The sequence below is a fragment of the Gallus gallus genome, chromosome 1 (assembly GCF_016699485.2).
Source record: "Gallus gallus isolate bGalGal1 chromosome 1, bGalGal1.mat.broiler.GRCg7b, whole genome shotgun sequence".
NCBI classification, from domain to species: Eukaryota; Metazoa; Chordata; class Aves; order Galliformes; family Phasianidae; genus Gallus; species Gallus gallus.
The window spans coordinates 65,250,946-65,275,693 of NC_052532.1; the positions used below are offsets into that span (position 1 = coordinate 65,250,946).

Here is a 24,748-nt window from a genome sequence, read left to right on the forward strand (position 1 = left end):
GGCTTGCCACAGTGTTAGTTTTTTGAAGAGGCCATTGGAGGATAAGGTCAGTGACATGAAACCCTGAGACCCAGGGCTGTGTTCCAGCAAAACTGATAAGTTTTGCTGCAGCATGGCTGTGTGACATCGTGAAGAAATAAAAAAAAAAAACCACACACAAAACAAGAATAACAAAAAAAGCCACCTCTTGTTGAGCTTTGAAAAAGAACATGAGATTAACCTGTCCAGAATAAAAAATGGGAAAACACAATGAGAACTGTAACTGCTGACCCACCTATAGCAGGAGAGTCAGGGATTTAAAAAATGAGAAATAGTGATATGAATAGGTATAAAAACCTAAGAACAGTGGTGAAAATCAAAAGGTGAGAATCTACGAAAATGAAGGACCAGTCCATTCCTTAGAATGACAGAGGCCAATACCTCTCTATGTGATGGACAGCCAACAGCAATTTAGCAGGGAGACTCTAGCATCAGTAATAGAGCTTTTCACTCAAGTCAAGTTTCTCAATAGAGTCCCAAGACTTCTTCACTTCTCCATTCAATCCATTCTTCACAGTGCTCTATTCCTTGCCTTTGGAGAAGGAAGACTTAAAATGGAGAGTGTCCTTATTTCTCCCCAAATGTGAGAGGCAAGTGGAAGAAATGCTTGTGGAAAATGCCACGCAGTTGAGCTCCTACATAATTTTTACATGTTCTATGCTAGTTGCATATTGAAGAACAAATTCTTCCCCTGAAGAAACTACTGCCTGCTCTTCACTGTACAGTGCTTAGAGTAACACTTAAAAATCAATGCATATCAGAAAGTAGGCAAGTGACACAGCCTTGGAGTTGGGAGCATGCTGAGCCAGAGGCTCATTTAATACTACTAGTGGTAGCATTTATGCTATTATTGATGGTAGGGATTGTTATGGAGAATGATGTTAAGTCTCATTTATCTAAAAAAAAAGTCACAGTACCAGGTTGCAGCTGGGGTAAATAGCTGGATATGAATCACTGGATCTGACCAGAATCTCATTTCTAGTCTGACATCAATTATCAATGCATGCTTGCCATTTCTTCCTGGGAAAATCAAGCAATAGGTGCAAAAATGCTTTCATAAAAAAAAAATAAAAAAAATAAAAAAAAGACTGTAATAATAATAAAAAAAAAAAACAGAGTACAAAAATAAATATCCAAACAACAAAAGTACAAAGAAGATGATGTTAGTATGAGTCACCTGACTGAGTCTATTTGCCTAGTGCAGATCAGGAGTATTTCTGGAACTGCCAATATATTTGTTCAGTGTTAAAACATTGTTTGTAGAAAGAGAGAGGCACACAGTTATTTTCTGTCTGAAAATTCCTGGGGTTTCTGGAACTAAGATTTTTCTTTAATTATTTCCAAACCTAGACAGAGTGTTTGTATCATCTACACTAGAGGAGTTTTCGTTCCCATTTCCTTAAAATGCACACTAGTTCTTCATTTTTATTGGCAGTTCATAATCAGAGTTCTGATTACAAAAGACACAAGGTCTAAATGTGCTGGTCATTGTCTTTTAGGAAAAAAATGCGTGCAATTTCATCTCCAGGGACAAGATCTGAAGAACTTGCTTTCAGTGAGGACCACATCAGCGTTCCCTCATTTCTGTGCTTAAACTTATACAAGGCTGGTGGTTCATGAAAGATGAGATAGTCATGTCATGTGTAGAATCCCTGGACTAGTCTACCTAGTGAATTCTGTGAAACTGCAAGCTTTCAGCACTGTATTTCAAGGCTTGCTGGTAGTTCCTTAAACAAGGAAGGAAATCTATATACCTGTGGTATAAACGCAGTGGCTATTGGGATAAAAATGCCCTTACAAACAAACATGCAAAACAAATTAACAAACAAACAAACAAAAACCAATCAAAAACAATAAAGAAACATAACTTTAATACCTATCAATTTATTGCATCAGTTCACAGTAAGTTGACTCAAACTCAGCACTGAGACATGCTGCAAAATTAATACACTACTTTCTTTTGTTTGCAATCCTTTTTGATTGTAAACGTGTTCAAGACAAACCCTAGAGTCTCTGTGCAGTTCTTGTTCATATGACCACCGGCAGCCCTAGGGCTCTCACCTGAGCAAGGTCTGTAGGACCAAGTCTGTAACAAGGAAACACATCATAGAAGCCACCAGAGACTTTGGACATGGAATAACGATGGTAAAAATGGAAAACAAGCTTATTGTAGATTTCATCTTTTTCATTTTTAAATTATAATCAAAATGATGACACTGAAAAAACCTGATTGGTCCTACAGGCAAACTAGAAAAGGACTGGGAATACAAGGATGGAAGAGTTCCCCCAAATTTTGAAAACCTTTCCCCTCTATTTTTTTTCAGATAAGGAGAAAAAGAGAATAGGGTGAAACAACTTAGAAGTCAATGTTTCAAAGGTAGTTTTTGAACTTCCAAATGTAAACCAGCTGCTGAAGTTGGGTAGACCCCTGTTGTGCTTAGAAAAAATTGAAAACTAGGCAGAGTTAAGAAAAAGCATTTCTTTTTTACATACAAGTTTCTTCACTTTCTTCTGAGGTTTTTGCACCAGGAAGAGCTTCTTTTTTGTTCACTGTAACTGATTCTTTGTTGATTGTTTCTTCTGCATTTTTAATATCTGTCGTATCTTTGTCATCTGTTTTGAAGCGTCTCATGATTAAAACACAGAGCACCAAGTACAAGACACAGCACCCTGCCCGTAGTCCCGCAATGAGGCCAAGATAGACATTTCTAGGAAAAAAAAAAAAAAAAAAAGTGACAAAATACATTTATATTAATATTTGCCACTTCTGAGTCGAAAAAAACAAAAACAAAAAGATACCAAAATCATTTATTTCCAGAGAGGTATCTTTCCATGTTTTGGGAAATGATAAGCAAAAAGTAAACAATCTCATGATTTTCCGTCTCAGATAGGCCCTAATCTGGTTCTACACTCCCTAAGGAAATGTCTCCTGTCTGAAGAGTTCAGCAGACGGTGAGCCTGCTCACCCAACCTTCCTGCATCCCCACATGAATTTGGTGAAGTGTCTTACACATGAGGAAACAGAGAAATGACTGTTGAGGAAAAGTATCCTTGGTGCTGTAACTGCTCTACCATTCCTTGGTCTCTCACAAACTCAAAGCACTGCAGAATTATTCAGTGCACTAGGTGTTCACTGAAGGAACTCCTTCTGGTGATGTAGGGGAGTGCACAGCAATGTCATACATTAGACTTGCAAGGCTGGAGGTGGCTCTGGGCAACCTGGTCTAGTGGTTGGCGACCGTGCACACGGCAGGGGAGTTGAAACTAGATGATCATTGTGGTCCTTTTCAACCCAGGCCATTCCATGATTCTATTGGTTTTTAAAAGTATATGGCTTATTTGATCTATTAATGATTAGTTAGCTTCATAATTTTGGTGTTTCGGTATCCTAATCTGCTTATTAAAAAGTTCTTGTGGGCAGAATGCATTTCAGTTCTTACTGGTCAAAATTGCCTCAGAAACCAAATTCCTAATCACTTACCGAAAACTTTAGCTTACCTGAATGCTTTTGTGTCATATATTCGGCAAGATCCAGATCCCCCACAGCTTTTTGTCCCCCATTTCAAGCAGGTCTCATCTATCAAGGCACCAAAATAAATAGGGGCTGGGAGTCCACCTGCAAATAAAATTCTTATTACATGATCTAAGATATGCAGATCTCAGAGTTTAACGTTATGGTAGAGAAAGGATAAAATTAATCACAGAGTTTCTGAATTATAGCTGCCTAAAATGGGATGAAAAATCCTGCACTGGCTTTGAGAGCAAAAGACTTGTGAAAATTTTTAAACAAGATTATATACAGGGATGAGGGGGAGAGGGGGGGAATGTTACTAATTCCACTTTAATGGTATTTTATTAGTATTCTAATTTTTTTATAAAGAAATAATATGAATAAATTTTCAGTCCCTGGTATGGAAATTACATGTCATCATATATTAATATCTATGTACACTAATGTATCTATTCAGGCAGTTTGCAAACAAAAAATGCCTAGCACAGCGCCAAGAGCTCCATTATACTCTTAATCAAAACCAATCATGAAAGATTCCCTATTAGATAGCTATGATGCTTAAATACAATCAGTAAGATTCCAGTTATAATGTGATTTTGTTACAAAAACTTTTTTATGGAAGCACGAGATTGATTCCCCACAGCATTCAGCTGAAAGATCCAAGTGACTACTTGGGTATTCCTTCACTGGGAAAATTTTCAAAGTCAGGATATCCAGACTAACCATGCTTAGATAGATGCATCCAAAAAAACCCAAACAAATAAGAGTACAACACACTTTCTTTTCTTTGTCTAATTCCCTCATTGCACAGAAAAAAAATCTGGTGAGATAATCATAATATGTAATTGCATCCCAGGAAACATATAGCTATCTCTTCCAAACATTGTGAAATGTATATTCTGCTTACAATTAAAATTCTTCAAAATTTGCTCTCTTTCAGAGCAAGGGCTTCACACTGCCTAGTTTTGGTCTATCTCTTTGATTATCTACTTGAATAACGCAAGCAAATGAAGTTTTACCTAGTATTCTACCACCCAAAGTTTCGATCCCAACAGCAAAGGATTTCAGGTCTGGTGAAACAGATCTAAAAAGGAAACAAAAATAACACATTGCTTTGACATTTTGAGGAGCAACAGAGTAATACAGCTAAACTGATGGCTATGCTGTGAACATCTGCATGTGTACCACTGCAAGAGTAATGTGGCTAACATAGCAGAGCTCACTCAGCACCCAATGAAAATGTTCACCAAAGTTATAAATCAGATGTTGAGCCTCCTTCTGTTGATTTCAGTGGATAAACTCCCATTGAAATTGTTGGGAGTATTTACAGAAACTACTCTTAAAACAAAGGAGAGAAAATTGCAAAGATTTTTGGGAGAGGATGCACAGGAAAACAGAAGTGAACCAACTAGAAGTAGTTGGTTTGTTCCTTAAGTTCAGCTCCAAGAAGCTGCCTTTTCTTTTGAAGGGGCTGTACCAAGGAGTGGCAAACAGAGTGCAGTAATGAGGTTGTGCAATCCCTGCTAACTACCTGCAGATAAAACCCACCTCTGTCTCTAGCGTTTTACACAGAAACAGTGGAAGTGAGTTACCTGGCTGTAAGAGCATTTCACTCCTACCAGTGGAGATACAGCCATCAGAGGAATTAGAAGAATTCACAAAAAGCAGCAGAGAGCACTGAGCTGGCACAGCAGCAGGCAGGGGGCTTGCCATGGCCAGGCTGAACAGGAATTTACACTACACTACACCAGTTCATCATCTTTTCAGCAATAACATTAATGGCTTCTCATTATACACATTAGTATTCTGGAAAATTTGCCCAGCCTTGTCCATAATCCAGGCAAGCAGCAAGAACGTCTGCACCCAGAAGTACTGCAAAAGAATCAGCAGCTTAGGGAAGACAGCTAACTAGCCATGTGCACAGACTGCTGATGATTGAAATTCACCCGTAAGCATAACTGAAAAGAAATTGTCATGCAAAAGGTACAGAACATTGTCTTTTCTTCTGAGAGTAAAATAGCAGTGCCGCATTACAAGTGAAGGAATAAAAATAAAAAATTATTGCTGCTGACATTGTTCTGTTTGTAATCTGATCATGTCTGTCTTGATATAAAATGGGAGTACTGGGTTTCTCACAACACATAAAACATTCTGAGCCAACAAGGCTATACAAAGGTGAATGCTTTTCTCTGGGGTAATGTGAACAGCAGTCACCTTGGACATGACTTAACACCACACTGATTTTGAGTTCACTGCTCTGTTAAACACATCCCTGTCATTGGAATTGAAATGTAAGCATAAGGCTTACCCACTCCATTACCAAAGTATCAAATCAGCCTTAAACAGGAATTAGGGAAAGGTACAAAGTCCCAGTGTGGACAACATGCCATTCCTCACAATAGGAATCAAATGGTATTTTCCTTTTCAATCAAATGATATATTTCTTTTCTCTTTCCCCAAGCTGTACTGTCAAGGTAAGGTAAAGTATTTCACCTAAACATAATCATGTATGTAGGAGTGCCTCCTAAGGCTAAAATAAATGCACATGCAGTCTGTAATGCTAAAAAATAGGGAAATGCTTTGGTACAGCTCTCTCTTTGGCACTGTCCTAAAACTGCAGATGCATTGCCATGTCCATGCTCTTGTCCTTCCACACAGCTGCAATTGTGAAACACCTGAAAGGAGAAGATGAGAAGTCATTTAATCCGAATTCAGGATTTTAGTAGCTAGATTTTTCACTCTCTGTCTCTCTGTAACAGGCAGACTGTTGTTTACAGTGAGAGGACACCCCTAGTAATCTTTGCAGACTGATGGCCAAGTTCATTAGTATGCTCCAGTCACTTAGCACTGCTCCAGCGACACAAAGCAACTGTGATTCTAGTTTCAGCCATGCCATTGCTAGGAATGAAGGTGCTCTGTGTAAAGTGAAGAGGGGTAAAAGCTATAAAATTCAGATGTGAACTGTTATCCATCCATTCTGCTCAGGGATCCTATGAAGTACATAAGTAACAATAAAAAATATGTAGATGTGAACACAATAACGAACACTAAAAATCAGGGTATCTGTGTATCCAAAACAGCACTTGGTGCTGAATTGAATGTGAGCTGTTTCATAGCTTTTGAAGTTAGCAAGAGACATGAGTTTGAAAGCCAAATCCCCCGAAGTGAATGAAGCAACAGAATATGGCTATAGATGGAACAGTATGAGTTTGAAAATACTGCCTATCTTTTCAGTGTTGTTATATGAGGATAAATATGCTTCTGCCAGAAGACATGGACATAGTAGAAGATCTAGTGAGAAATGTAAAGCCAAATTCACGGTTATATTGCTGAGAAGAAAATTAGTTGTTAAAAAAGTGAAGAAATGTAAGGCAAAAGCCTCATGTTTCATGTCTTGCCTGAGTAGCTCACTTACCTCACCAAAACTATTTTAAAAGCTTGCAACAATTCAATCATACAGTTTCTACTACAAAACTAAACAGTAAAACATGGACATGCGTCTACAGGATTTCTCAGTTACAAAGCCAAAAAAACAATGTATTGAGAAATCTAATTGTCTACACAATCATTTATCTTTACATTTACCATATTCTTTCCCATCCCAGTTGACGATTTACATCCTGCAAAGCAGGCCGTCATGTAAGTAATCCCATTGTCCCCACATACAGGATCCCACTGATCCACCTTGCAGCTGCAGTCAGCATTGCAACTGGACATGAAACTGTTTTTAGGGGAGGAAAGTTGTTTAAACCTGGAGAAAAAGAGCAAGAAACAAAATAATTATATAGTAAAATCAAATATTTAAACAAAATAAAAAACAAAAAGAGTAGGCAGGAAAAATGATGAGAATGTGAAACAATCAGTATGGACAGATATCTGCTATCATCTAGAAGACTGAATTTACTATATGGAGACACAGCTAATTTTGACCAAACCAAACTGCTCTTGATATGTTTCATCATCTGTTAATATTTTTATGGATTGTTGCTGAAAAGGTATGGAACTCATACACCAAGTATTTTTGCCTAAAAGAAATTACTAGATGTTACTTTTTCATTTGAAATCTCATCTGAGAGAAAAGAAAATTGTACATAAAATCTCTTATCACATGTAGACTATGCTTGCCCCTAGCAACAGGGAAGATCATATTGTATCTGAGTACTGGAAATGATAATAAACAACTACATAAAAATACAGCAGCAAGATACTCTTGATAGTTGTTCACTGAATCAGAGCTGGCTAGTGGCAATGAAAGTTGCACTAATCTGAAAGAAAATAGCTGCTTCCATCTCAGCTCTGACTTTGTTTAGCAGCAGCCTTGCATCTGGACCAACCCAAACTAATTGGAAGACAACTAGAATCAAGAATGTAAAAAGCCAAGTACTGAGAGCATAGTGGAAGAGCTCAATTTTCAGAAAGCATTAAGCGCTCACTACCCACAAATCATGCCTGCTTTGAAGAGTTTCCACATTTAAAGAAAAAGTTTCAACACTTTTTCTTCGCCTTCCGCCTTTTCTTTCTACCTATCCCTCTATCCAAAACACTTCTCAAGGGGGTAACATTTATCTTAAACATTTTGGAAAGTAAAATATCAATACTGGATTATGTGTTCAACCACGCATATCTCTGCTGGATAAATATCTGACATATTTTATGTAACTAGCCTCAGAGCTGAACTGAGTTTTAGGTTTTACAAAAACACCTAGATATTCTTCTGAACATAGACTCCATTTCAAAAACAAAACAAAACACAGGCCTGAGTTTCTGTCTGAACTGAAAATCTAGCAAGCCCTGGTGGATTCAGTTTAATCCTTTAAAATCCCTTGAAATTTGTTGGACCTGACTGAACTAACTTTAAACAGTAGGCAATTGTGGCAGGCTGCTAGAGTCAGCAAAATGCAGGCTGCACAGCCATGGTCCTGGTAAGGGAGGGGAAATATTTGTGTGCTCACCACATTGTCCTGGCAGCACCACTTTCCACCTCCCAGCTGAAAAGATGAACTCAGGCAGGTCAGCAGCTCCAAGTACCAAGGGAGGCTGATAACTAACTACCCACAAAGTCTGGGAACTGCTCGTCTAAAGGATAGTGCATTCTAGAAGCAAAGCTACTAGAGGGGACATTGGGAAAGCCACTTTCTACTACCTTTTTATCTCCTACTCCCTATGTGAAAGCAGGGACAAGCTTTAAATTAAAGCTTTGAAATAGAGTATAAAAATTTCAACTGTCTATGATGAATTTAATTAGTCATCTGTTAGCATACAAGAGTATACTGAGTCTAAGAGTATATTGGGAGGAGGGGCTGACACACTGGAAGGCTGTGTTGCCATTCAGTAAGACCTGGACAGACTGGAGAGCTGGGCAGCTAGAGACCAGATGAGGTTTAACAAAAGTAATTGTGGTGTCTTTCACCTGGGAAGGAATAACCACAAGCATCTGTACAGGTTGAGACATGACCTGCTGGAAAGGAGCTCTGCAGAGAAGGATCTGGGGGTCCTGGTGGATGACAGGTTGGCCACGAGCTAGCAGTGTGCCCTGGTGGCCAAGAAGGCCAATGGGATCCTGGGATGCATTAAAAGGAGTGTGGCCAGCAGGTCATGCGAGGTGATCCTCCCCCTCTACTCTGCCCTGGTCAGGCCTCACCTGGACTACCACACCTGGGCTCACCTGGAACCCACTTCTGGGCTCTCTGGTACAAAAATGACAAGGATCTCCGGGAGAGAGTCCAGCAGAGGGCCACAAAGATGATAAAGGGCCTGGAACATCTCCCCTATGAGGAAAGGCTAGGTGACCTGGGACTGTTCAGCCTTAAGAAAAGAAGACTCAGAGGTAATCTTATTAATGTTTACAAATATCTTAAGTGTGGGAGTCAAAGGGACATGGCCAACCTCTTTTCAGTGGTTCGTGGGGCAACGGCCATAAACTGGAGCACAGTAAGTTCTGCACCAATATGTGAAGGAACTTCTTCACAGTAAGGGTGCACTTGAACAGGAGCACTGGAACAGGCTGCCCAGGGAGGTTGTGGATTCTCCTTCTCTGGAGAAATTCAAGACCCATCTGGACGCCTACCTGTGCAACCTGCTGTAGGGAGCCTGCTTTGCAGGGGGGTTGGACCTGATGATCTCTAAAGGTCCCTTCCAACCCCAACAATTCTGTGTATTCTGTGTCTGTGTCTTCTGTATTGCCAATATCTGGCAATAAACAATTTTGAAAAGGAATTGTCCAACTCAAATTAAATTTGAAAAACAAAATCAGAGCATTCCACACAGCCCCAGCACTAGTTATCCTTCCATCCTGACAAGTCTATTTCACTATCTAGTATTTTCTCATATCACCTGCAAAGAAACAGTGGAGTGGTATAATCACAGTAGCTCCACTGTAGCAGAAAACACAATGATTGACACAAGCAGAAGACCTAATACACTTCAGTTAGAATGAAAATTCATTCTCTTAAACAGACATATATGTATATATACATATACAGTAAATCAACAGCAAGGTAATGTTTTGGAACTCATCCAAATTCAACTTTTTCCTAGATTAGAAGGTTTACAGTCCAGATGAGACTCCAAACTCGGATTAGTTTATGAGAGTAGAGGAAGACAAGCACGCACCCCATGCTCTGCATGACACAGGGAGCAACAAAAACAAATCCAGGGGAATACAAACCCAGAGTAAGGCACTGTGAGACCAGCCAGCTGAAGCACCTCACAGTTGCACATAAAGTACAAGAGGTTTAACAGATATGCTACTATAAAGGAGATGCATGCAAACTTTGCCATTCCAGTTATGTGAAGTTTGAATTTCTTGATCAGATAGCCTCCTAGAAACATCCCCAGGATTGTAATGGGTAAAAGTATCACACCTGCAAATAAAAGGTAACAGAAAAGTGTTAACTGCTGCTGCTTGAATAGACTTTCTTTTTTTTTTTTTTTTTTTAGAAGAAATATCTAGTATTAGTACTTTCTAAAATATCAGATACTTTTTTTTGACAGATCATTTGAGGTTCTAAGAATTTTTATTACCTTTAAATAATTTAGTTTACTTCTTCATTTTCATTCAAGTCCTTTTATGGCTTTAAAAATTTTTCTCCTCAATATTTCTTACCTTTTTTTTTTACACTGTTGTTTGCACGCATACTGAAGCAAGAATACCTAAGCAGGTGCCTAGTAGAAACTCAAGTAAATGAGAGGTGTCTTAGCTTAGGGGTATTTCTTCATCAAAATCAACATACTTTCTAACACTTGGAAAAAAAAAAAAGTCCAAAACAGAACATGAAAGAAAGCTCTGTCTCATTTTGATTCGGGTTCCATTTTGCTTCAAGAATGAATCATGTAAAGATTTGCATTTAGATCTAATCAGTTCAGCACTTCGCAAACTCCAGTCTTGATACTCACATGCAAAACAGAGAGCATTTGCAAGGTTTAATTGTGAGGGATTTGTTTATGTAACCCAAAAAATGATAGGAAAAAGGAAGATCTTCCTACTTTTGTATCTGATCCACAATGAAGGAAACTGCCTTCAAATTAAAGTAATGGAATACAAATTCTTCAATGTCCTCAAATACCCTGATCTTATTGCCACATTATGAGACCATATTAATCCATCAGTGTAAGATTAATATCACTTAATATCACTTGGTTTGCTGTTTTTTGTTTGTTTGTTTTAAGAACACTATAAAGAACTTATTTTTGAGGGAACCAGCAAATAGAGACAGAGCTTTGAGCTGAAAGAAAGGACTTGACATTTTATGTTTCAGTTTCTTGTTGCATATAAAATCTGTATTTGTAATCAAAACTGAAGAATACCTATAGCAGAGTTTTATTCTATAAAGGAAAATGAGACATGTCATTAGACATTTTCTCAATTTTGGTCTTTTGGTTCTTACTTCAATGTAGTTTGTGCAGGATTTTTTTGTTCACAAAAACAGACAAACTCATAATCCCAATCTCAGTCTTCTAAAAAAAGCTTCAGCCAAAAAGATCCATCCAGTGCTAATAATCCTCTAATTGTCTAAATTAGGTAGATCAGGGAAATGAACAATAAAATTAACATTGGTTTCAAAAAATAGTGGAAAAAATAATAAATCTCTACATACTTTTTTTTTTCCAAAAACTTCACAGAAGATCATCACAGAAAAGGATACAAAATACAAAGAAAACTTCCTTTCCAAAATTGGAATTTAAAATAAAGGCATGTACCTACCAACTAGAAAGATGGCTTTTGCCACTGATACATTAAATTGCTGCTCCATAAACTTTGTCTCATATGTTATCAATCCAACAAGAGAATTATACTGCAGAATGGTGAGGAACACATACACCAGGAAAACTGGATTTCCAAACAATTTCTTCAAAGTTGGTAGGAAATCTGCAATGGAGAGGTACATGCTGTACACCCTGCTAAACACAGAGAAGAGTTGTTTTGGCATCCTTTGGACTATAAAACTAAGCTTGATTTAATTAATGTCTGTACTGTAGGATATAATTCTTTGGCAATCAAAACATACACTTGTTCAAGTGAGAGTTTTCCCTTGCCAGCACTGGACCTACAGAGCTATTACTGCATGACACATCAAGGCTGAATGGTATGGTGAATGCTGGATTGGGCAAGAGAAACACTAGATTATAGAATCATAGAATCCTTAGAGTTGGAAGGGACCTTTAAAGGTCACCTAGTCCAACTCCTCTGCAATGGACTGCGACATCTACAGCTAGAATGGGTTGTTCAGAACCTGGTCCAGACTGGCTGATTTCTCCAGGGACGGGGCTTCCAGCATATCTCTGGGCAACCTGTTCCAGTGCTTCACCACCCTTATGGTAAAAAACTTCTTCCTTATATCCAGCTTAAATTTCCAGTCTTTTAGTTTGAAGCCACTTCAAAGAGGAGTCACAACAGATCCTGCTAAAGAGTCTGTCCTCTTCTTTCTTATGGCCCCCAGAAAAGAAGTGATGCTAACAGGTTGGTAGTTCCCCGGGTTGTCCTTTCTACCCTTGTTAAAAATGGGTGTGACATGACTTTTCACACAGCGTTGAGAGAGGCTTGGTGACTGTGTCAGCCAGTTCCCTCAGGACTCTGGGATGCACCTCATCACACCCATTATCTTGTATGTGACAGGACTGTTTATCAGCCACACTACAACTTGCAACACTGTAGAGGACAGTACCCCAAGAGGAGCCTTAAGACTTTATTAGAAACAAAATGAAAATTTTGGTGCCTAAAAGCAGGAGCTTCACAAACCACATGCAAGCCCTGCAAGCAGTTGATATTCAGAAAAAGGGAGGGAGTACATGGCCCAAGCAAAAGCTAGAACGTTTTCTGAGATCCTTGATAGGAGCATTCATGTCAATAAAATTAAGACAGTGAAGACAAAAACCTGTATTGAGCTTGTAGTCTATCATCTAGAAATCACACTTGAAGGCACTCCACCAGGAAATGTCCTGTCCCTCCCTTACACATGCATGCATCCAATTAAAGCTGTAGGGGACTGAGTACAGCCATGAGTAGGTAGACCTGATCTGGCATGTACTAAATTAACTTGGCATCGCAGAGGTCATACATGAATTCAGCGAAATTCCTCCAACTGTAGTACTTACACTCTTAGAATCATAGAATATTTAAGGATAATCTCTAAAATTATCTATTCTAACCATCCACTTACCACCAATATTGCCTGCTAACCATGTCCCTAAATACTATATCTACCCTTTCCTCGAACACCCACAGGGATGGTGGCTCCACCATTTCCTTGGACAGCCTGTTAGAATGTCTAACCACTCTTTTTTTGAAGATTTTTTTCCTAAAATGTAACCTGAACTTGCCCTGGCACAACTCAAGACTTCTACCTCCCACCTTATCACTGACACTTGGGAGAGGAGACCAACCACTACCTCGCCATAACATCATTTATGGGAGTTGTAGAGAGCAGTAAGACCGCCCTTGAGCCTTCTCTTTTATAGACTGAACAATCCCAGTTTCTTCAGCTACTCCCCATAAGACTTGTGTTCCAGACCCCTTGTCAACTTTGTTGCCTTTCTCTGGAAATAGGCCAGGGCCTCAGCATCTTTCTTGTAGTGAGGAGCCCGAAACTGAATACAGTACTCAAGGTATGGCTGCACCGGGGGGGCTGAACACAGGGGCGTGATCACCTCCCTCGTCCTGCTGGCTACACTATTTCTGATTCAAGCCAGGATGGTGCTGGCCTTCTTGTCACCTCGCCATGCTGCTGGCTCACATTCAGGAGCGCATCAAACAACATTCCTAAATCTACTTCCTCCACACAACTTTCCAGCCACTCTGCCCCAGGTTTGCATGTTGCATGGGGTTGCTGTGATCAAAGTGCAGGACACAACACTTGGTCTTGTTGAAGCTCATCCCATTGGTCTGCATTCATTGATCCAGCCTGTCCAGGTCCCTCTGTAGGGCCCTTCCATCCTCAGGCAGATCAACATCTTCTCCCAGCTTGGAATCATCTGCAAACTTACTGAGGGTGCACTCAAATCCCCTCATCCAAATCACCAATAAAGATATCAAACAGGGCCAGTTCCAATACTGACACCTGGGGAGCACCACTCGTGACCAGTCACCAGCTGGATTTAACTCCATTCGCCACCACTCTCTGGGCCCAGCCCGCCAGGCAGTCCCTTACCCAGCAAAGTGTGTACTTGCCCAAGCCTCAAGCTGCCAGCTTCCCCAGGAGAATACTATGGGAGAGACAACGTCAAAGGCTTTGCTGAAGTCTCACAGACTATGTCAGAAGCCTTTCTTTTGTCCACCAGTCAGGTCATCTGGTCATAGAAGGAGATAATGTCGATCAGGCAGGACCTGCCTTTCATGAACCCATGCTGGCTGGGCCTGGCCACCCCGTTATCCCACTTTGTTTCCCTCCCATATGTTGGCCACAGGTAAACAATAACCTGCCAGCTCATACATGACAAATAGAATGTTTTTCACTTTGTCGTTCTTATGATTATAGCTGTATGATAGCTATTGGATTTAACTGAGAATATGCCCAAAGCAACAGTATGAGCTTTTTCTAGCTGTCTGACATAAGAACAGATTTCATCTGTGACTGAAACACATCCTTAGCAATTAATAATAATAATAATTAATATTGTAATAACATAACATTTGAGAGAAGTCATTCCTATTCACCTATTCCTATTCAAATATTTACAATATTTGTAATTTGCATTACAAAAATTTGCATTTTGCTGAGGTTTTGCAAACTTGTGCTTAGCTCAAAATGAACCCCTGAGAGAGAATTCACATGCAGACATTTGGGCAATAATCTTTCACCTTTTACTGCCTCAGAGAACTTTAACTGTGGCTGAGCTGGGGGGTCTGTTTTACAGTGATCTCCTTGAACAGGCAGATGACTGATCTTCTTTGGATTCTCATCCTCTCCTTCTTTTATTAAGGAGTAAGGCAGAAAAAAAAAAGGCAATGAAGCAATGAAGTTCACTGCTCCACAGATGAGCAATCCAAGCCACCAGGCACCAACCCATCGAGTATCCTTGGGATTTATGTTAATAGCATCTGTAAAGTGTGGGAAGACAGGAAAAAGAGATTGAATATCATGCAGAATAATTAAACTGTTTATACACATCCTTTTATATGCTATTTAAAAACTAAGGCGTTTGTGTTTCACATGCAGAAAATGAGGAACTGAAATGCAGCTTGTATCAAATCAGTTCCAGACAGTCATAACACATGCCAATATCTTCATCTAGACACATATGTACTTGTGCAAGTACAGATGTTTTGAGTACTTTCTGTGGGACAAGTGACAGCAACAGAGCCCTTCACAACCAAAAGAGAACCTCCCTTTCTCAATCTCCTTCTGTTCCCTTCCTTCTTCCATCCCCAAGCTTAGTAGCTTTCCTTGAAGTTCCTCAAATTTTCACAATCATGAAAGTGATTTAGACAAAGAAATGAGGTTTCATATTCATTTTTACTGTGTGTTTTTTAGGAGAACGTACTTTTTGCCATCAAAAATGTAAGCACTGTTTTCCTAGCGCAGAGAACATTTGCCCATTTGTTCTCAGTTGTGCAGCAAGGGTGCTGCAAGGGCTTTTAGAAGTGTATAAAGAGGCCCCAAATGCTTCTACAGTGGGGGTAGGGGGCTTAAAATAAGGGCTATTCCAGTCACACTGCAGTGCTGTATATATTAAAATGGAAATAACATGAGTTTTTGAGTAGAAAAACTCTCCAGAGCTCCCCTTTTTGGAGCAGTAAGCTGGGAACATGCTTCCTAGCACGTAGGTTCCTGCATACATCTAATGCACCACCTCATCATTTCTTACCGATATCCACAACGCCAATATCTACCCAGAGGCTGGCACAGAAAGATCCAAGCAGGAAGCCCAGAGTTGGCCCAAACATTCCTGAAGACCTCACCAGGCCTACAACAGAAGAAAGCAGGGCAGAAGAGTGAGGAGAGTGCTTGGTGGAAACAAGGGGAGGGAATGGGAGGGGAGGCAAAAGAGGCAGGCACAGGTTGTGAGGGGATGACTCACCGTAAAATGCTAAGTGGCAGGTAGGAAAATAAACCATTAGCACAGCTGTGCTAATAGGTGCTTACGCAGCTCTAAAAATATCACAAAATCTAGTGATCAGGTCATGACCTCTTTAAAATCAGCTTTCAGTTTTGCTGCTGGCCTCACTAGGGCTCCTGTTTCCCCCTGTGCCTCTCCTTAGAGAGATGGTATCACAGGGTCAGGAGAAGACTGTTGCACCTAGAAGCAACTGAGTCAGCTGCAAAGGTTAGCACACACCTATGAAGCTGGGGTTTCATTTTGCAGATACTGCATACAAGTACCCTGGCATATGGCCACCAAGGCAATCAGGAGAAAAAAACATCCTCAAAATAATTTAAGCATAGGTCGTCACCACTTATGTTAATCAGTTGAAGATTGGCTATGAGGTGGCAATGGTGTCAAAAAACAGTCAGTTATTCAGATTTCTGAATACTAGAGTAGCATTGTCACTTGGGAGATGTTTGAAGTTTCAGAAGGCTTAATTTTATTCTGAAAAAAAAAAAGGAACTCTTGACCTGCTTGTTAGCACTTGCCCATGGTTGGCAACATGCCTTGTAAATCCTAATGTGTTTTCTACTGTTTTGCAAACTCTTCTGAATGCAGTGATTGCTCAGCTTGGCATGAAGGCCTTGGATAATAAACTTTTAGTGTATAATTTAACTGTACAATATCTCCTCTTTGCTTCGTTGCTCCAATTGCAAATTGATTTCATTTACATCTCTCATTTAACTTCATTGGAAGGTCTGGCATTTTAGATTTAATTCTGGTGCTACCAAAATTATTGACTTTAGTAGAAAAAGGAATATGACAGCAGAATCCCAGAATTAGCTCTTTATGTTTTTCCATTACTCTAAGGCAGATTTTACTATTCAGAACTATTTAAGCTATCTCCAAATTTCAAATACTCAGTGACAAATTTCTAAAATAAACAGACTAAAAAAACAGCACATCTATACCAACAGCCTGGCCAGATGTTGTGCAGTGTATTTCTTTAGGTTCTATAAGCTTACAGATAAACTAAGAGGTGTATATGCAATAATTTTGCATATGTATGAAGCTTTTAGATTAATTACACCCTTGCATAATCTTTAAATTCAAGAATAACTTCACTAATATGCTTGTACTGTGATAACACAAAGCCAGATTAGTTCACTGAGATATTTTCCTATCACATTTTTGTATTTACCCTTTATAATTAATAAACAGACTAAATAAACAGTAAATCACTCAGACATATCAGTCAGTCATTCACTGTATATTTACATATCTTAGTCAAGTCCTTCTATTGATGAGTAATATAACCAGTTTTAAAATTTGCAGCGTATGTTTGACCTCATATATAATTTTATTGAAATCATAGGCTCAACAGATACAGGCTTATATACCAGCCTGGCCTTGAATGCATCCAGGGACAGGGCACCCACAGCCTCCTTGGGCAACCTGTAGATATCCTCTCCCCCTAAGAACATCTGCAGTGTCCCAGCCCAGTAGTACTTCTCACTGAGCTCTTCCTGAAACTGTCCTGTTATCTCTATGACTGGTCCAGCTTCACCAAGCTTATTTCAGGCAGCAGTTTTGTGCTTCCTCAGTCACATGCAAATACCAAGATATGAAATCAATTTGGCAATAAATAAATTAGCTTGGATGTAAGTATTTCTGTCTTGAGCAATAAATTATCTTTCATCAAAACAACAACAAAATGTTCATTAGAAGGAATTTGTTACAACACCCTGTCAAAGGCTTTATTTTTTCCTCAGGTAACTAGTGACTCTAAAAGGCTTTCATTAGGAAATGTATTCCTTGTAACTTTCAAGAAGTTAGATAAAAACTTCTGAAACACATGCTTTCATTACTGTGATGAAGGATAATTCTCTCATCACTAGGAAGAATTTACTCTCTGAAGCTGTGGTACTGAAAATGATGTGCTAGCTAAGGAAGTTATGATTTCACTTTGGAGAAGTGAGTATTTGACCATGTTTGTTTCCATCACAGACAAAATTAGTACATGTAGTAGCAGCCACTCAAGGAAAGCAAAAGGAGAATCTGATAAATATTCTTCAAAGATAAAGATGAGATCACTTTTCCATTGCTTGTTTGTCCCTATACAACACAAATTATCCAGCACACATCAGAGAGAGATATTTTTTTTTACAAGCCTGAGCAGATAGATAGATTTTTTTTTTTTTTGTATTTTTTTGGCTAAAAAAAATGTTAGAGAAAAGAATGCTGAGCATAAAAATCATTCATACACATATTACCTATGTAAAATGCTGAGTTTTCTTCTTTAGAAAAGTCATCAATGTATGAAACCCCCAGTGGCATAACTGGTGCTTCTCCAATTCCACGTAAAAGGTTCCCCATCAACACAAAGAGCCAAAGATAGGAATTTGATGTTTTTTCACATCCTGCAGGCCATAAATATTTACATTTCTGTGAGCATAATTCCGAAAGTACATTATTGCAAGAGAAAAATAACATAAAAATGTTTTTCTTATTCACATACATTCATAATTGTGTGGGTTTGTATATGTCATGATTTTTATTAAGGGCTTTGATATTACATGTTTCAATTAAAAAAACAAAAACAAAAAAACTTGTATGGAGTGGGGACAAGTAGAAGAAGGGAATCCAAAAAAAAAGAGTGCATAAAATGAGGAATCCAACATCAGAGCTTTAGTTACCTGAATTTTTCATTGTGCTGGGTGTTTCCGTAGCATCTGAGACTGAATGGCCCACAGAGGATGCTGGGGAGCAAGCTGATACACTTGTAGATGAGTTGTCCACAGTAACAGCTATCCTTTCATAATTATAACTGGAAAACAACTGTGTAAAATACAACTGACATATCAAAGACTATGTTTTGCAGAAAGCATGTATGAGCCTTGTGTTCATGGGGTTCCTGCCACACAGAGGCAGAGTGGAGGGGCCGCCCACTTCTAGCACTGTCACTGAAAAAAAAAAGGGTATCTTCACACCTTTTTCAAAATACTGTGACCATTCTAATCCCAGTATTTTCTTAAGTGAAAGAGCTTCTTCCTGGGCTTAAGAGATCTTTCTTTATACTGAAGGACAGAGTCAGAGTCAGAGACAACAGTGTTGATCTTTCCATATTGGCACCTGGGTTTCTTACCTATGTGACAGATGGGTAACAGAGATATCTTTGTTAGCTTAAAACTAGCAGGTTCAGGGTGTAATACTAATCAATCTCTGTCTCTAAAGAGATTAATGCAGGCCACAAAACCTATGTGCTAGTTTGTATTTAAGTAGTCCCTACTAGAGGAAATTAATTAAACTGAAACTAGCTTGAGTATATTCATGCCACACTGGGATAAACGGGGAGATGATATACTATCCGGCTGTGTAATCGAGTTCTAAGCTTTAATATTTTGATGGATGACAGCTAGGTCTCCATGGACACGGTGTTTTGCTCAGTGTTGTAGAGAGTGGGCAATCTTCAGAATTTGATTACAGGTTTGGGTTAAATCACAAATTTCCTCTGATCTGCTTCTGGCCCAGGCTATCCCTTGCAGTGTGGCTTCCCTGCTACTTCACAGAGTAGTGACTGTGGCTGCTTTCTGAACAATGCTCCAAAGATATAATTCTTTTCATGACCTCCTTATAACATATACAGGTCTTGGAGCTAAAGAACAGATAAATTAAAAGCACAGGTAAATGATTTTATTTTTTGAGGGACAGAGGAGCTATATTTTCAACCACAATTCACGGAGGGTGCTGGAGGATTAGAGGTATGAGCTGGTTTTGATAGCTATGTAAGTACAACAGCTTAGATCTAAAAGGGTATTTAGATATTTAATCTCCCTGAATTCAGTGGAGAATAATAAACACCTTCATAATTTCAAAAAGCTCATCATGAAAGCTGTCACGAAGGAAGAAACCTCTTCCACCAAGATCTCACCACAGTTCACTAACACATCCGGAAGAAACCACAATTCTCAACTCAGATGTGTGATTAAGCAAACCCTTTATATGGTTGAGGTGAATTCATTCACAATATGAAAATTCTCCATATTTACCGTCCCATTAGGAACTGAGGCATCACTGACAAAAATGCTCCTAATGACATGATGAGACATCCAACAGCAATTACTTTCGGTCGATGAACCCTTGGACCAAGATAGCTCACCAGTACCATTACCATTAAGTTACCTGCATCATCAGGAGAGATAATCAGTAATATTATGAGGGGGAAAAAAAAGATTTGTAGGGGTAAAATATATTAAGAAGTATTATTTTTACATTTTCAAAAAGTGTACACATACCTAACTCGAAGCTGCCATCAATAATGCCAAATATTGATGATGAGATTTCAAATCTCCTTTCAATTTGACTGGACATGCTCTTCATGTAGCTTCCAGAAAATCCTTTTGCAAAAAAGGAAAAAGCTAGAGCTCCAAGAAATATCTGAAGAGAGAAAATAATTGAGTTTAGAGAAAAATACATTTTTCTTTATGGCCAAATTCCTCAGCAGCAGAAAAATCAAGTGCATTGCTTTTTAATTTTGTATGAAAAAGTCCTTGCCACTTTTTTATTAAAACAGAAGATTTTACTTTCGCTTTCAGGACTGCTTGCAAAGCCTCTTCAACTACAATGCAAATGAAAGTTGGCGTGCACCTTCTATGCTTTTACCACATACTGTTTTTGGTATTTCCTTCCTCGGGGAAAACTTGCAGCAAAAAGCTGTTTATTATTGGTATTATGATTGTGGAATGTTTTAATTAGTCCTACTTCTCCTATTCTGAAAAAAAAAATGTACAAAAAGATGCTTAAGTAGCTATTGTTCTGCTTATAGCACACATTTAATTGATTTGCTAGTAAAACATGACCTTATCTTTTAACTGTTGAAAACGTTTAGTGATTTCTATATGCCTGGAATCATAGAATCCCTTAGAGTTGGAAGGGACCTTTAAAGGTCATCTAGTCCACCTCCCATACAATAAACGGGAACAGGCACCGCTAAATCAGGTTGCCCAGGGCTTTATCCAGCCTCGCCTTGAAAGTCTCCAGAGACAGGGCATCAACCACATCTCTAGGCAGCATGTTCCAGTGCCTCACCACCCTCACTGTAAAAAACTTTTTTCTTGTATCCAACCTAAATCTACCCTCTTTAAGGTTGAAGTCATTTCCCCTTGTTCAGTCACCACAGACCCTGTTAAAGGGCCTGTCCCCTTCTTTCCTGTAGCTCTTCTTCAGATAATGAAGGGATACTATCAGGTCACCTTGCAGCCTTCTCTTCTCCAGGCTGAACAACTCCAATACTTTCAGCCTATCTTCATAGGAAAGGATGTGCTCCAACAGGTCTGTGTCTTTCTTGTACCGAGGAATCACATCCTAGAGCATTGTTTCCAAATCATGTAGTATAAAACATTACCATACTGAATTTATTGAACTTTGTTAATTTCAGTATTCTAAAGAAAATACATGGTGAGGGTTCCTTTGCATACCTTTAGCTTTGAACAGTTATGGCACATAACTTTGGCAGGAACCACAGCACTACTGCTGTCCCGGAAAGGTGGCTTGTCCTTAAGTTTGCCAGTGGTGATTATCTTGTCCATGGTTTTCCTCCTGTATATCTGATGTCTTGATCTTCCTGTTTAGAAAAATATCACTATGATATCTTGGAGACTGACAACTTAGATATTCCAGTCTGTTTAATTCCTCTAGGAACTTATCAAAGCTCTCCTCCTGCAGGTCCTGGAAGCCAGCTGAGCCCTGAGTGGAAGCCATTTGCGTGTTCTGAGGGCTTTTAGACTGTGTGGGCTGCAGGGCCATCGCAGTTTTCCTGGAGCTGACCTACAAAAATTGCTCTATTCCACTGGCCTGTGCAGTTCTCCCAGATGAGACATCCAGGAGTAGTTTGAACTCTGTGAGAAAGTCCACAGATGCCCAGAAAAGTAAAAATTCTCTTAGCCACCCAACATCATCCCCAGAATTACTCCTACTGATAGCAAATAGGCATTATTGTCTAATACAGAGATAGAAAGCCTGAGGAACAGTCTCATTTCAATTTTGTAGCTTTCAATTCTAAATCCTAATCCAGCAGGATCCACCAAAAATGACTGTAGAAATCAAACACGTAAATTTCAGAATGATCCACGTTATATGAAAGGGATCATTTATATAAAAGATGATCTTAGATCATCTTTACCAGCTTGAAAATCAAAAAGCATTGAAAAACAAGTTTTAGATAATTTATGTATGGTGAATCCAGGCTTAATTCAATTGTTGGAGGGTGGCAGCTGAAAGACAATATATATCTCTATACCAAACACATTCTTTATTGACATATTTTGCTGATGATTAACTTTGCAAAATACGTGTCTCCATTAAATAAACAATATTTTAATCAGTGACGTGGTTTTATTTTCACAATATTTAATGTTATTCTGCCAGCTAATCTACTTTAAGCAAATCTTAAACTGCATAAACACATCTTCTCTTATGCCTAATGAAAGAACCGTTTCCATGCCCACTCGATAGAAATCTGAACTTTGGCAAAAGAGTGAATCATTGACACTAGCATTGTTTAAAATTAAATGAGAAGAGAATGATAGAAGAGACTGTTTAAAAATAATAATTGACTGTAATGAAGAATTTTATTACAAAGGGATAAAGCAACCTGCAGTCCACCATGTTTATTCTTTTTAGAAGTCTAATTTGCAGAGTTCCGTTGTTGCACTTTATGTAATCTCTTTCAAGCCTAGTGACTCCAAGATGTACACAAATCCTAGTTTGTCTGCAGTGCACTGGTGCTTAGCAATTAAGCAAGCAAACAAACAGAAGAAGGAAATGAGAGAGAGGAGACACACAGCAAGAGAGACAGAGAGAGGGAGAGGCAGAGAGAGAACTTACTGTGTGTCACTTCTGCGTCAGGCTGTTTCTTTCGTGCGCCCTAGGGCTCTCAGGCTGGAAGCCAGTGCAACGTCACAGCAAAAGCGCTGCCTACTCAGAGGAATGGAGCACTCCAACACATGTTTTTTAAACCTTGGATTTCCTTCTTAAGGTGATTGCAAAAGTTTCCCACAGCTTTGCAAAGGAAGGCAGGTTTCTCGTGCTATCATTCCTTTGGCAGGCTACCCGCCTGCATGCTAGTCGTGCCAGCCTCTCCCAGGAGGAACAACTTGTTTTCTCCCCTTTTTTTTTTTTTTCTTTAAAAGCCTAAATACTAACACTGCTTAAGCACCTCTCCAAAGGTGACTCTCTACCACCTAACCATGGAATGGCTCAGCTCATGTAGAGGAGCTCTGAGAGGGCACGCTGTATCTTGCAACCTCAGTGATGTGCATCTATTGGTGCTTTTGATAAGGGTCAGCAGAGATAAAACAAGATGAATTAGCTCTTCAAGAGGACACGAATTGCACATTTACATCAGACAGCTTTTAGTATGGGCCCTTGACTGTCATGACCCTGATGCACAAAGTGCAAGAGGGCTGTCCTCATGGTGTCCAAAAGAGATGTGAATGCCCTCAGGAAATCACAGCTTCCCATTGTAGAGTGCCTGTATCATTTTCTAGTATCATTTTCTGGCATTTACAGTGATGATTATATATTTATTGATTTATCATGGGTCTTTGTTTTGTTCATTTAAAGTTCTGACTTTCCCATTTTGTCAGGGGGACTCTACCATTTAGCATGTTACTAGATACTCAATCAATACATTAAAAATCAGCCTACTTCTACCTTTGAGTTACAAGATATGCAACATAGAAAATGTTACAGTAGTTTCAATTGCAGTGTTTCCTCATTAGACTCTTAACAATAAATTTCTCATGTAATTAACTCAGTTTTAACATGGGGAAAGAATGCATAAATTGAATTTTTTTCTTCTCCTAAAAGAGCTTGGAATATAGGAAGTGCAATCAAACCTAGACTACGGACAAACTGATATCATACTTTTATTTAGATTACAAGTTATCTTTTCCTTGTGCTTTGTGCTTCAATTATTATTGAAAAAATAATAATTTCTTAGAATCATTCATCAGAATAAATCAGAATTGGCTTCTTCTGATAATTCAAAGCTACACATCTTGCAATCTACATTTAGACAGCTTTTAACTATGAGCACACTGCAAAGTTTGAGGAAAACCATACATAAACATTATCAGTGGTCCCCTATTTTCATTACCATCAGTTTGCAACCAGGTGGAAGAACAGAGGTCTGTTGGAAATGTAATTGCAGGCCCTTTGTATATGTGGAAAGAAATCAGAGCTCATTTCTTAAAGTGAGAAACCCAGAAATTTCCCATCAGTGCTTCTGTAAATGTGTTTTAAAATTGAATACAAAGAGTTTTAGCTATAGAGGGTATGTCATTTCTTGTGATTGTCACACACAAATTATAGGATCCACAGAAGTGGCAGCACCACATGGATTCAGTGAAGATCCTTTGGGATGAGCCAGTCAGTCACAGGAGGAAAAAGAAGTATTTCCAAAGCTGAATTCTTTGCTCTATTTTAGATACTTACTTCAGAGTGAGATGAAATGAACTCCAGATGTGGCTGTGAAGCAAGGCAGCAAGATCAGATTTTGACAGCAGAAAGTCAGGAGAGATGAATCCCACCATAGGAAATTTCAGCACTGCTGTAGAAATTGTCTTCTGTGGCTTTTACAAACTGAACTTTGGCGCCTGAGCCAGCACTTGTCAT

General features: G+C 39.0%; 1 protein-coding gene across 4 annotated transcripts; it reads right to left on the reverse strand.

Annotated features, from left to right (window-relative positions):
• Window positions 1–1,903: 1,903 nt before the first annotated feature.
• On the reverse strand, window positions 1,904–24,722 carry SLCO1B1 (solute carrier organic anion transporter family member 1B1). 4 transcript variants are annotated; one of them, XM_040655982.2, is made up of 15 exons: window positions 24,569–24,722; window positions 21,550–21,695; window positions 20,368–20,509; window positions 20,122–20,254; window positions 18,769–18,899; window positions 18,346–18,492; window positions 15,854–15,952; window positions 14,847–15,086; window positions 11,754–11,918; window positions 10,218–10,413; window positions 7,136–7,301; window positions 6,044–6,225; window positions 4,570–4,634; window positions 3,538–3,655; window positions 1,904–2,747 (listed from the first exon to the last, which is right to left on the reverse strand). In XM_040655982.2, the coding sequence occupies exons 2-15, from the start codon at window positions 21,658–21,660 to the stop codon at window positions 2,525–2,527; spliced, it is 2,118 nt and encodes a 705-aa protein (XP_040511916.1). In that variant the 5' UTR covers window positions 21,661–21,695; window positions 24,569–24,722; the 3' UTR covers window positions 1,904–2,524. The 4 variants fall into 4 exon arrangements, with proteins under 4 accessions (XP_040511916.1, XP_416420.4, XP_046761039.1 ...); XM_416420.8 differs by lacking the exon at window positions 24,569–24,722 and adding an exon at window positions 22,958–23,008; XM_046905083.1 differs by lacking the exon at window positions 14,847–15,086 and having other exon boundaries at window positions 24,569–24,711.
• Between the last annotated feature and the right edge of the window lie 26 nt (window positions 24,723–24,748).

What these genes read in the sequence shown, in the direction of transcription:
- SLCO1B1 (XM_040655982.2), bottom strand. Translation starts at nt 21,660, where the DNA reads ATGGACAAGATAATCACCACTGGCAAACTTAAGGACAAGCCACCTTTC. An exon ending in TGATGGCAGCTTCGAGTTAG is followed by an intron (nt 20,255 to 20,367) that starts GTATGTGTACAC and finishes CTGATGATGCAG; the next exon opens with GTAACTTAATGGTAATGGTA. An exon ending in CCTCAGTTCCTAATGGGACG is followed by an intron (nt 18,900 to 20,121) that starts GTAAATATGGAG and finishes GTTGTTTTCCAG; the next exon opens with TTATAATTATGAAAGGATAG.